The sequence below is a fragment of the Myotis nattereri genome (assembly GCF_964212035.1).
Source record: "Myotis nattereri genome assembly, chromosome: 14".
NCBI lineage: Eukaryota > Metazoa > Chordata > Mammalia > Chiroptera > Vespertilionidae > Myotis > Myotis nattereri.
Genome location: NC_138089.1, coordinates 21904510 through 21917575, shown reverse-complemented (window position 1 = coordinate 21917575; position 13066 = coordinate 21904510). Strand labels below are relative to the sequence as shown.

The window sequence follows — 13066 nt, the reverse complement described above, 5'->3', positions numbered from 1 at the left end:
AATCAGCAAACATACAAAAACCAAAATTTGCCACTACACTCTTTCAGGCATCATATATAGAAAAAAAATACCTATTCTGACTAACATTTACAAAATATCTACCACATTCAAGAAAGTAAACACCACCGACATTATATTCTATTCCCAAATGCTTTCCACAGTTTAACAACTTAAAATATGGAAGTGAATGCTTGAGAGGAAGAAAGAAACTCTATCCTGGAGTGCAAGTTCAAATGCATTCACCATTTATTAAGTACTAGTGGCCCAATGCATGAAATTCGTGCACATTAAAAGGGGATTAATTAGAGGAAATATTTTAATATTGCTATTTGCCCTTTCTCTATAATAGAAGTGTCAGAGATGAAAGAAAATTAGTAAAATGTATATGAAAATCTTCCTCCTGTCAGAGTCTGGACTGCACCACGGGACCAGAGTCAAGTCCCCGCCCACCCACGTGTGCCTCAAAATCGCATGAGACCCAGACCTGACCAGCCCCCGCTCCCCGATTGGGCTAGATCCAGACCCACCAGTCCCACCCTTGTCAAGGGCTGCCGGGTGGGGGGCACGGCCTCAGGTCCCCCAGCCTGAGCTGGGGGTGGGGGGGGTGGGAGGCATGAGGTCCCCCGTCAAGCCCCACCGTGTGGGGGATGTGGCCTGAGATGCCTTGTCAAGCCCCACCGTGCAGGGGGGCGTGGCCTGAGGTCCCCTGTTAAGCCCTGCTAGGCGGGGGGGCCTAGCCTCAGGTCCCCTGTCAAGCCCCATGGGAAAGGGGCACAGCCTTAGGTCCCCTGTCAAGCCCTGCTGGGTGGGAGACACGACCTGAGGTTCCCTGGCCTGGGGTGAAAGGAGCAGCCTGAGGTCCCCCGGCCCAGGACTGGGGTGGGGGGTGCACCTTGAGGTCCCCTGTCAAGCCCCACCATGTAGGGGGCATGGCCTGAGGTCCCTCAGCCTGGCGCCGGGGTCGGGGGCACAGCCTGAGGTCCCTCAGCCTGGTGCCAGGGTGGGGGGCGCAGCCTGAGGTCCCCCGGCCCAACACTGGGGTGGGAGGCACACCCTCAGATCCCCTGACCTGGTGCTGGGGTGGGAAGTGCAGCCTCAGGTCCCCCCTCAAGCCCCACTGGGTGGGGGGCATGGCCTGTGGTCCCCCGGCCTGGTCCTGGGCCGAGGGTGTGGCCTGAGGTCCCCTAGCATGGCATCGGGGCAGGGGGCACAGCCTGAGGTCCCCTGTCAAGCCCTTCCAGGTGGAGGGCGTGGCCTGAGGTCCTCTGTCAAGCCCCATGGGGGGTGGGGGGCGCAATCTCAGGTCCCTGCTGATTGTTCGTTGAGGCTCGTTACGGGAACTCAGCCTCCGCTGTGGGTGCAGCCATCTTGTGTTATGGAAATCCCGCCTTTGCTGTGAGCGCTGCCATCTTTGTGGCAGAGTGACGGTCAATTTGCATACCCACGCTTTATTATATAGGATTTTTCAGCAAATCAGTAATCTATCCTTGATAGACTAAATGGAATAACAAACTGTGAGGTTGCCTTACTCAGCTTGAGTTTGGGAGAAGCCATGTCATCATCATCAGGCAGTGGTCCCAGCTCTTTCCTTTTATCTTTGAGTAACTTTTCCAGGATGTGCGCATCGTTGTACACCTATATTCCATAAATATATTTACAATTATTTTCTAAAATACTTACTAATCAAGTAGAATATATATCCATAAAGAAGTTTTAAAAATACAGGTTAGAATAGTTTGGAACTAAAGAAATAAAGCTTGAGATCACCATCAAATCACATCTCTGTGCAGTGGGCTTAGGCTTCAATTGATTTGTTAACACGTTAACACAGGTGACTGACACTATACTTTCCGCCTGGACTCGTCAGTCACTGGTGATGCCAGCATATTGGTGAAATCGGATATCGCGGGCTAAACGGAAAGGAAGACAATACAGGCTTGGCGCTTAACATGTTAAGCTTTCCAGGTGATTTTTTTTTTTTTTTTTTTTTTTTTTTTTTTTTTAAATATATTTTATTGATTTTTTTTACAGAGAGGAAGGGAGAGAGATAGAGAGCCAGAAACATCGATGAGAGAGAAACATCGATCAGCCACCGCCTGCACATCTCCTACTGGGGATGCGCCCGCAACCCAGGTACATGCCCTTGACCGGAATCGAACCTGGGACCCTTCAGTCCGCAGGCCGACGCTCCATCCACTGAGCCAAACCGGTTTCGGCTCCAGGTGATTTTAATGTGCACACAAGCATGCTAACGTTTGAGAACTACTATAGTAGAATCATTGCAAGTGACTACAGAAGTTTTAGAACATATTTACATGTTTTTTCCTTCATAAATCTTTTTCACTGGACCCTCAAAGTAGCAGACTTAGCTCAATGAAAATTAAAAATTAAAAATATCTAATAGTTGCAGAGAATATCTCAAACCAAATCCCAGGTTAAATGGGATTTAGCATCAGTCTGAGTTCACAGTCTGGAATCTGATCTGTAAAAAGCAACAATCACTGCTTAAGCGCTCTCTGAAGAATGATTGACTGAAGGGTAGTATATGTAGCCGAGAACAAGGTCACATCCCTAATGGCCCCCCACTACCTCTACAGAGGGGCTCCGTCCTCCCTATCTGCTGCCAGAGCAGAGGGACTTAGGGAATGTGACATTTTCCTTGGCTACTTCTTAAGGGTAGTTTTTTTCTCTATCAGTGGCAGACATGGCACATTAGCCGTTGGTACTGAGGATAGTGTAAACCCTTATAACCGAGAACCATTTCTTTGCTCACAAGCATCCTACTTTATTTTATATTCAAATGTAAAAGCAGAAGAAACAAAAAAATGATTTGAAAATGTTTCTTTATTTCTGGGAGATTTAAAGTAGATAAAAGAAGTTAAAAAAGGTACCTGTACCCCATCCATGTTAACTACAGCATTATTTACAATAGGAAAGATATAGAAACAACCTAAGTGTATATCTATGGATAAATGGATAAAGAAAATGTGGTGTACACACATACACACACACACAGAGGAATACTATTCTTGCCACTTGTGACATCATGGATAGACTTTGAGGGCATTATACTAAGTGAAATAAGTCAGACAGACAAAGACAAATACTGTATAATTTCACTTATACAGTGGAATCTAGAAAACAAAATAAATGAACAAACAAAACAAACTCATAGATACAAAAACAGATTGATGGTTGCCAGAGGTGAGGGTAGGCAAAATGGGTCAACAGTTAAAACTTCCAGGTATTAAATAAGTAAGTCCTGGGGATGTGATGCACAGCATGGTAACTAAAGTTAATAATGTTGTATTGCATAGTGATAACTGTTAGACTTATTATCATTTTGCAATACATATAAATATCAAATCACTATGCTGCATACCTGAAACTAATACAATGTTACTAATACCTCAATAAAAAAAATAAAGTAGCCCAGCTGGCATGGCTTGTTGACCTATGAACCAGGAGGTCACAGTTCAATTCCTGGTCAGGTCACATGCCCAGGTTGCAGGCTCTGTGCAGGAGGCAGCCAATCAATGATTCTCTCTCATCACTGATGTTTCTATCTCTGTCTCTCTCCCTTCCTCTCTGAAATAAATAAAAATATAAAAAAATAAAAATAAAGTACATAAGGGCATAAAGTAGAAAAAATATCAAAGAGAGAAGAATATATATTAACTACACTGATAAAAAACTGAAAATCAAAAAACTTCATAACAAAATCAATCATTTATAGGTGCATTAATAGGACTATTCTCATTCTTATAGAATCATAACATTTAATGAACTATCCTTGAAAAAGTATGGCTAATGAGGATAGTAATGATAATAATAATGAAAGATTTTAATGCCATTGGCTTTGAGTGCTTATTTGAACAGCAGACACAGTGCTACATGCTCTGTATACACTATCTCATATAAATCCTACTACAACCCTAATGCATGTACTACTATTATCCCCAACTGACAGATGAGAAAAGATAAGAGGTTTAGAAAAGATGTTAGTTACACAGGGACTGGAAGAGCAGAATTCAAATGTAGGCTGTTAGATTACAGAGTATGAACTTTTATAATGCCCTGCCTCCCATTTTAAATAATTAAGAAACACAAACTATTAAGCTAGTCACTGAGAAGAATAACCTAAGTTAGACCTGGTCTCTAAAAATCCATTATTTTATGAGTGCAAAAGAAAATGTGTCACCCTAGCTGGTTTGGCTCAGTGGATAGAGCGTTGGCCTGTGGACTGAAGCAGCGGTTGCCAACCTTTTGGACCTCACGAGCCACCAGTGGTCCATGGACCACCGGCTGGTGACCGCTGGATTGAAGGGTCCCGGGTTTGATTCCAGTCAAGGGCATGTGCCCCAGTTGTGGGCTGGATTGCCAGTGTGGGGCATGCAGGAGACAGCTGATCAATGATTCTCTCTCATCATTGATGTTTCTATCTCTCTCTCCCTCTCCCTTTCTCTCTGAAATAAGTAAAAATATATTTTAAAGAGAAAGAAAGAAAGGAGAAAAGAAAGAAAGAAAATGTGTCTTAGCTACACTGATAAAAAACTGATTCCTCATATGTCCTTACCTGGGAGCCCTCCTCATTATAGTGTCTGGCATTCCGGAACATCAACTTCATGTCTTCCATCATCCCCTCTTCCCCTGCATATTTGTCATTGCGGATGTTATGCTCAATTATTTTCAAGTCCATTGGCTCCAAAATGATTTTATAATAATCAGGATAGTCCTTTTTGGATGGTTTAACCATAAATAGATCACAAAGTCTTCTGCCTGAACCTGGTTCACGAGCTTCAAGAACAACATTGAATAAGATTTTCATTCGCTGCTTTCTTATGTTCTTTTTACTGTTGAAAAGGGAGGTAGAAAAGGGGAAAATGAGAAATTCAGGTTTTTTTATACAAGGATGTACATGAAATGAAATTAGTTAATCTTGCAGGTGCTTCATAATGATTATAATTTGTTGATTATGTATGCCACAAACACAGTACTAGTAAACATGCTGGAAGCTACAAGCAAGTATAAGGAAAATTTCCAAAATCATTAAAACATAGTGACTATGGCAGGAGCAGCCAATGAACACCAGACAAACCTGTTTAGAATATTTATGAAATGCAATGTTTGAAAAAAGATCTTGTCTGACAGCCAAAAAAAACACAAATCTTACTATCAATTGAAATGTTACTTTTTGTTTTTAAGAATACAGCAAAAGTGAAATAAAACTACTGATTCCCTACTATTAACAGTCCTCGCTTAAAAAACAAAACACAAATGCACACACACAAGTGTTCTATCTCTTAAGACAACCACTATGAATACCTGCATATCCTAATTACCAGAAAACAAAGTGAGTCTGTCTGCCAGGTTAGTGTTTCTATAGTAGATACAAGTCTCTCTTGCATTTACCCTGTCAGGGTCAGGGCCTGCTTCCTTCCTCCATTGGCATTATTCCATAATGCCAACCCAGTGTAAAGAATAAATAGTCTGTGTCACCAGAAATCTTGAAGGAATGAAAACTGACTTTGAAGCCAATAGGAGTCCCTTGGAGAAAGACTGGCACCTTGCTTGGTCACGTGGTTCATGGCAGTCTTTCCAGGTAAGGAAGGAAGGTTGCTTTCCTGAGAGATGGCAAGGAACCTCAAGACATTTTGGAAACCTGAAGAATGTGAGGAATTCACCCAAGTCTACAGGTATTGCAGTCAAACCTGATGGCAACTAGGTGGCTCAGCTTCTTTGCCCTAAAAGGCTCATTAAAGCTCAATCATTCCAGCAAAGCAGATTTTTAAAAAGCCTATACAATCTATTGCTATTCTTGTTATGTTTATGCAAACAATCAGGCCAAACTGAAACTGGACGTAATATAGTAAATAAATAGGTCTCTAATAAAAATGAGGGTGATTTTAGGGGGAAAAATTGTACTTCAATAGACTCTAATACACAGTTGTGAATGTTAGACACGAATTCAATTAATTATCTCCAAAGTTTTATTTTTCACCTATGAATTAAATTGGATCCTGAATTTTTCTAATGTTTGTAAATATTTGGCTACAAACTTCCAAACTAATGTTTTATTTTTCTCCCATCCTTTTACTTGGAATTATTACAAGTAAAACTTTTTCCTTCCACTGGACCATTTGTCATAACTCTTGTCATTCCAACTTTTGCCCCAATAATACTATGTTTTGTAACACAGTTTGTCTACACCAGGTTACAAGCCTTACTCGTCCTCAGGGACCTTTAGACACCACTGCCACTTCCTTCTGTGCCTAGGCTTCACAGTCCCTGACAGACAGCAAGATTCTCTTGGCTCTGAAGAAAAACATCACCCCCTTTCAGCAGGAAGCTGCTACAGAAGAGACCCTGCACTCCTTTTCTCTGAAAGATTTCAGAGCCAAGATCCTTGAGGGGGTGATGCTGTAGGCAGTTAGACAGACATGAGCAGAGCAAGGACGATGGGCCAGGTATAGAAGGTCACCAGGATGGAAAGCCCAGGTATCCAGCAATGGACAATCAATTGTAGGGTGGGACCTCGCCTCCAGGGTGACTTTTCCCTCCCTAACATATCACTGGTCATGCAGCTTGGACCCCCTGACCATTTCTCCCTAGAGATAACATCTAGGCCCCCGTTAAAATAGTATTTCAGTCCCAGGCCCAGATAAACAACAAAACCAGCCAAGGCTGACATCAGGACTAGCTGCATTGAATAATCTCCTACCCCCGCTGCCCTGGTGCTGGCCAATCAGTGGAGACCACAATCCTGAATGGATACACCTGGAAAACCACTGAATATTCTATTGAGACCTTACCCTGGGACCTCCCCTAAAATTTCCATCCTTAACCCTTAGGATGGAAGATCCAGTGCACTCTTCCTCCTGGGAAGATGCCTGTGCCTTTCTTTCCCTTTATCCCTTTTCCTCCTCCCTCTACCATGTCACAACGCCCCCCCTTCCCCCCCCTTAACATTAGCTTCCCCACTCCCAAGCTCCAAGAGCCCTTTCTTTGCTTGCTAAGCCCATTTCTTCTAAGAAGTACTTTTTCTACCTCTGTGATTTAGCAAATAAATTTTCTCTTACAAAAAAAAAAAAAAAAGAAAAGAAAAGAAAAGAAAAAAAAGTCTGTGGTTCATCTGAGCTCTTGAGTAAATTTTCATCCTTGAGTGTGAATCCCTGTCTTGTTCTCCAAATTCCCCCAATGAAATATGATACTAAGAAACTGAAGTGAGTGGTATGGAACAAAGTACAAGGGATCACAGATTAGAACCTGAGTTAAAAAGAGGCCCGTAAGATCATATGGGCTAGTCTTCGAATTGCTGAGGAAACTGGTTCAAAGAGGCTAAATGACCTGCCCAAGGTGAGTGGTTCAATGAATTGTCAGAAGAGATGATCTCCCAATATGATTTCTGGCCCAATGTATGTCTTCAGCACACTGATAAAGAAATTCTAGCCAGACTCAAACCAGCAGTCTCAAAGAACAGGAATATAGGAAATAGAAAGAAATGATGTATAACTTAATTTCTATTCAACAGAAACTAAAATCCTATAATGTAGTACTTAGAGATAAATAGTTTTTATCTGTTCCCTATCTTATAAATGAAAGGAAATTCATTCTTGAAGCAAACTATGTGGCTGAGTGGGTCTCCAAGTCTAGTTCTCTGATCACTAACTGTATTGCTGGGTCATGAAGAAGCCAAAGGCCAGATATTTTCTCTCCAAGGTTCAAAGTATGCTTAAAAGAAAGAAAGAAAAGAAACAAAACTCAAAGAACAATTAACAGATGTGAAGAGAAATATTCATCCTTAAGCACCAAGGGTCATGGATTCGATTTCCACTCAAGGGCACATACCCAGGTTACAGGTTAGATCCGATGGCTGGTCAGGGTGCGTGCAATAGGCAACCAATTGATGTGTCTCTCTCACATCAATATTTCTCTTTCCCCTCCCACCTTCTCTAAAAATCAAGGGGAAAAACACCCTTGGGTGAGGATTAACAAAACAAAAAGTAAAATGCCTCAGAAATGCATATCTCCTAGCATCATGGAGCTATTAGGTGAGAACGTGGATTCCCATTTCCTATGGCTGGGATCATTCCAGAAGCTGTGTATTCAGTCTGCTAATTTCCCTTGGTGGCCCCCTTGATCATTCCTGCCATTTCCTCCTATCATTATTTTTGTGTCTCTACATCAAATAAGAGATTGTTATGTGAGGACAATCTAGAACAGCGGTTCTCAACCTGTGGGTCGCGACCCCTTTGGGGGGGTCGAACGACCCTTTCACAGGGGTCGCCTAAGACCATCAGAAAACACATATATAATTACATATTGTTTTTGTGATTAATCACTATGCTTTAATTATGTTCAATTTGTAACAATGAAATTGGGGGTCACCACAACATGAGGAACTGTATTAAAGGGTCGCGGCATTAGGAAGGTTGAGAACCACTGATCTAGAATAGCAGTCACCAACAGGTGGTCCACGGTGGTCTATTAGGTCCAAAAGATTGGCAACTGCCAATTCTAATGTGAGCTGATCTAGAAGATGTTTCATCTACTGAAAATTATTTCTCCAAAGAGGCATCCTGGGGCAATGATGTGAGAGGAAGCGTTCTCTCAATCCAGGTCTTTAGCAAGTGGATAATGGAAAGGGAACTCGGGACAAAGCTCCAATACCACCGAGCTCCACATCTAGGGAGAAATTAAATCACAGATAGCTTTAACCATGAGGAAACCTCAAAAGAAACATTTCAGAACCTAAATTTGATATCACAGAATACTTAAAACTACTGAAGTCAGATATGGTTTCTTCAGGTTTTACTTGTGGGTGAACTTCAAAAGGAAGACTGGAGAATTCTATTTTAAACATCTGAGCTTAAAAGAGCTCTTCAATAATCAACTCAGAATGAAATCACTCCTCATTCCAGAAATACCAAGCACAACAATTCAATTGAGGCCCTTACCTAGACCAAAAGATCAGCTCTATTCACTTCCTAGTTCCAGTACAAGTACAATTAGGCTTTTCTGTATGAAGCTACAAATATTCTAATGTGAGTGAGTCTAGGGCAGAATTTTTATCAGACTTTTAAAGAGAAGGAAAGGCTTTTAACTAAATTTTAGGGGAAATGCCAAAAAGTAAAAGAATGGCAAGTGGTCAGTTCTTCCTACTGGAATAACTGACACTAGGCAGTTTTGAATGGAACATACTAAAAATATAAAATCTAATTGTTTAAGAAACTGCTCTAGCCTGGTCAGTGTAGCTCAGTGGTTGAGTGTCAGCTCTTGAACCTGTAGGTCAAGGTTTGATTTCCTGTCAGGGCACATACTCAGGTTGTGGGCTGGATCACCAGTAAGGACAGTGTAGGAGGCAGCCAATCAATGATTCTTTCTCATCATTAATGTCTCTATCCCTCTCGTCCTCTCCCTTCCTCTCTCTGAAATAAATAAAAACATTTTTTTTTTTTAAAAAAAGAAAAGAAACTGCTCTAATAACTGAAATTTACTGTTTTAGGACATAGATTATTAATAGCATCCTTTTTACATTTGTATCAGTCATGCTTTAAGAGAGATGTGTAACTAGTTTCCATCCTCAAAGGCAAGCAAACTTTTTTAATCAGAATCCCTTAGGATCTTTTCTGAACAAATCCATTTTTGTTATTTTGTTTACATTTTTCCAAATCCTTAAATTGCCTTTGAGACTGAGAACAACTTGGCCCATTAGTTTTAACCTGGCTGTCAGAAAATGCAGAGCTAAATTTATATTCTTTTAAAATAAACTATATTAGACTAGGTAACTAGTACATCTGCTTTATGTTTTTCCAATTTGGATGCCAAACTTTGATTATATCCATGACTTTTGAAAGTAAGTTTAAATACTTTCTGAAATGAAACTATATTATAAAAAGACAGCGATCACATTCCCTATTTAATATTTTCTGGTTACTGTTTTCAATGTTATTTTGCTTTTCAGATTCTTTTTAGAACCTCTTTATGCATCTTACTACTCTCCTTTCTCAGACCATTAACTGCAGTTTGTTTACTTTCCCCCATTTTGGGAAAGATGCATAAATTAAATCCCAGACCTGGCCTACTCATTCTTCTTTTCATCTTTATCAGTATTTTTTCACATAAAGTAAAATACATCTTAAGGGAGTTCAAAACCAGGATTGTTTATCATTGTGCACTTAAAGAGATGCCAATTCAGATCACAGACATTGTTATAACAAACAGAATTCTAGAATTTTATAGGAGGCTAGAGGCCCAGTGCATGAAAATTCATGCACTGGGTGGGGTTCCCTCAGCTGGGCCTGCACCCTCTCACAGTCCGGGAGTCCTCAGGAGATGTCCTATGGGGAGTGGGCCTAAGCGGCAGTCTGGCCTCCCTGTGCGGGAGGCGACTGGATGGGCTGATCAGGAGACGGTGCAGGGCACATACTTTTGTCACCCCACCTCCTCCCCCTGCCACCACTGGTCACTGATCCCCCAGCCCCCCAACTGCAATTCCCTCCCTCTGCCCTCTGGCACATGCCTTGGCTGGCCTGGCACTGCCTGCTCACCGGCCCCACCCCCCACCGACTGGTTGTTCTGTTCAGTTGATTTGCATATTATGCTTTTATTATATAGGATGGGCTATAAAGGGTCCTGTGCTAAAAATCAGTTTACTACAGCAATTTCCCAACAAATGAAAGTCAAGCGTCTTGAGAAATGGGTACTTTTTCTACATTACACAAAGATCATGAGCTGACAGAGGCTCCATTCTGAATCCCTGATTTTCCAGAATAACTGCCACCCTCCTCCTCCTGACCCCCACACCAGCCAGAAGTAATGGAATTACTATCATTTTTTGCTTCTCTTAGTTTATCACCAAGTTTTCTTGTGTGTGTTTTTTAAAATATTTTTTAAAAAATATATTTTATTACCGAACCGGTTTGGCTCAGTGGACAGAGCGTTGGCCTGCGGACTCAAGGGTCCCGGGTTCGATTCTGGTCAGGGGCATGTGCCTTGGTTGCGGGCACGTCCCCACTGGGGGGCGTGCAGGAGGCAGCTGATCGATCTCTCTCTCATCGATGTTTCTGACTTTCTATCCCTCTCCCTTCTTCTCTGTAAAAAATCAATAAAATATATTTAAAAAAAATATTTTATTGATTTTTTACAGAGAGGAAGGGAGAGGGATAGAGATTTAGAAACATTGATGAGAGAGAAACATCAATTCAGCTGCCTCCTGCACACTCCCTACTGGCAATGTGCCTGCAACCTGACTGGAATAGAACCTGGGACCCTTCAGTCCGCAGGCCGACTCTCTATCCACTGAACCAAACCAGTTAGGGCTAAAATATTTTTATTGATTTGAGAGGATTCGAAAGGGAGAGAGAGACAGAAACATCAATGATGAGAGAGAATCATTGATTGTCTGCCTCCTGCATGCCCCCTCCTGGGGATCAAGCACACAACTGGGGCATGTGCTAGAATCGAACCCAGGACCCTTTGGTCCACAGGCTGATACTCTATCCACTGAACCAAACCAGCCAGGTCATCACCAAGTTTTAAAGGCCCTCCATAGCCCTTCTAGATCTGATATTTCAGTTTTTCATGCCAGTGTTAGTCCTAACCCTCATACCTTGTGGCCGACCACTTCCTCAAATGTCCTTAATTATTCTCCCTCTGAAGTTATTATTTATTATTGTACTAGAGGCCCGATGCACAAAATTCGTGCAAGGGGCTTGGCCCTCACAGCCCCTCGCAGCCTCGGCTGGCCCTCACAGCCCTGGCTTTGTCCAGAATGTTGTCCAGATGGCCGATCGGCTGTTTGGTCTAATTAGCATATTAGCTCTTTATTATATAGGATGTATTTGCATACACATACACATCCTATTTATAGTTATAGCTAACACTTGTACCATGTGTCAGAGATTGCACTAAGAACCATATATACATTCTCATTTAGTCTTACAACTTTGACATATACATTTTCATTTAATCCTACAACTTTGACAACCAAGTACAATTATTATCTCAATGTTGCAGATGTAAAAACAGGATTAGAGAGGTCAAGTGAATACCTAAGGTCATAAAGTGAGTATTCAGTACTGAGAATTGAATGAGCTGATAATCACCAGGCTGCTTTTATCATGCTCTTCCCTTTCCCAAGTTAATGCTTACTAATAGCTTCTCTAATCAAAGTCCACTCTGTTCATAGGCTTCAAGGTAGCCCAGCATTTAATTCACTGGCCCTAGCGCTCCAGTGGTGCTTACCGTTAAGCTAAGTAAATCTAAAGGTTCTTTCTTTTATAAGTCTTGCTATATTTCATCTCCAAGTCTTCAAGAAATAAAACCTTCCATTCATCTTTTCTAACGTGTTTTCCCAGACTAGTAACATCTGACTAAAAACAAAATGAAATCCACTGATTTCAAATCTTGACATCAACAGAAACTACTTTCAGAAAATAATCACGGCTACCTTTTCTGAGTACTTTTTGTATCGAAGCTCAAACATAATAACCAACCAGGTCCACTCAGTAATCATATATAGGTATTATCATCAACTCCTTGTTTGAAAGAGTAAATTGAAATGAGGCTCATATCAGAGCTAATAATAAAAACTGGGATTTGAACCGAGGCAGTCAGGCTCTAGAATTTGGGGTTACAATACTACTCCTTGATGTCCCACATTCCTATTTCTACTGCTACTTAGAGCTGTGCCATACACTATGAGTGATATAAACGAAATACAGCCTGGTTGGCGTGGCTCAGAGGCTGAGCGTCCACCTACGAACCAGGAGGTCACAGTTCGATTCCCGGTCAGGGCTCATTCCTAAACTGCGGATCGATCCCCAGTGTGGGGTGTGCAGGAGGCAGCCAATCAATGATTCTCTCTAATCACTGATGTTTCTGTTTCTCACCCCTTCTCCCTTCCTCCCAGAAATCAATAAAAATAAAATTAAAAAATAAATACAATCTATGGTCTTTCAAAAAAATACTGAGAAAACTTTTCTTAAGGAAAATATTAAAAGGACACATATGTGATACCCTTTGTAATACTTTAAGCAATAAAAAAAAAGAGAAAAGGCTCAGG

General features: G+C 41.5%; 1 protein-coding gene across 2 annotated transcripts in view; it reads right to left on the bottom strand.

Annotated features, from left to right (window-relative positions):
- PBRM1 (polybromo 1) overlaps positions 1 to 13066 on the bottom strand; it is a 129682-nt gene that overhangs the window by 66025 nt on the left and 50591 nt on the right. For both annotated transcript variants that reach the window (XM_081105995.1, XM_081105994.1), the window contains 2 exons: positions 4577 to 4853; positions 1530 to 1635 (listed from right to left, as the gene is read on the bottom strand). In XM_081105995.1, coding sequence (XP_080962121.1) covers positions 1530 to 1635; positions 4577 to 4853 — 383 coding nt within the window. The remainder of the gene's footprint in view (positions 1 to 1529; positions 1636 to 4576; positions 4854 to 13066) is intronic.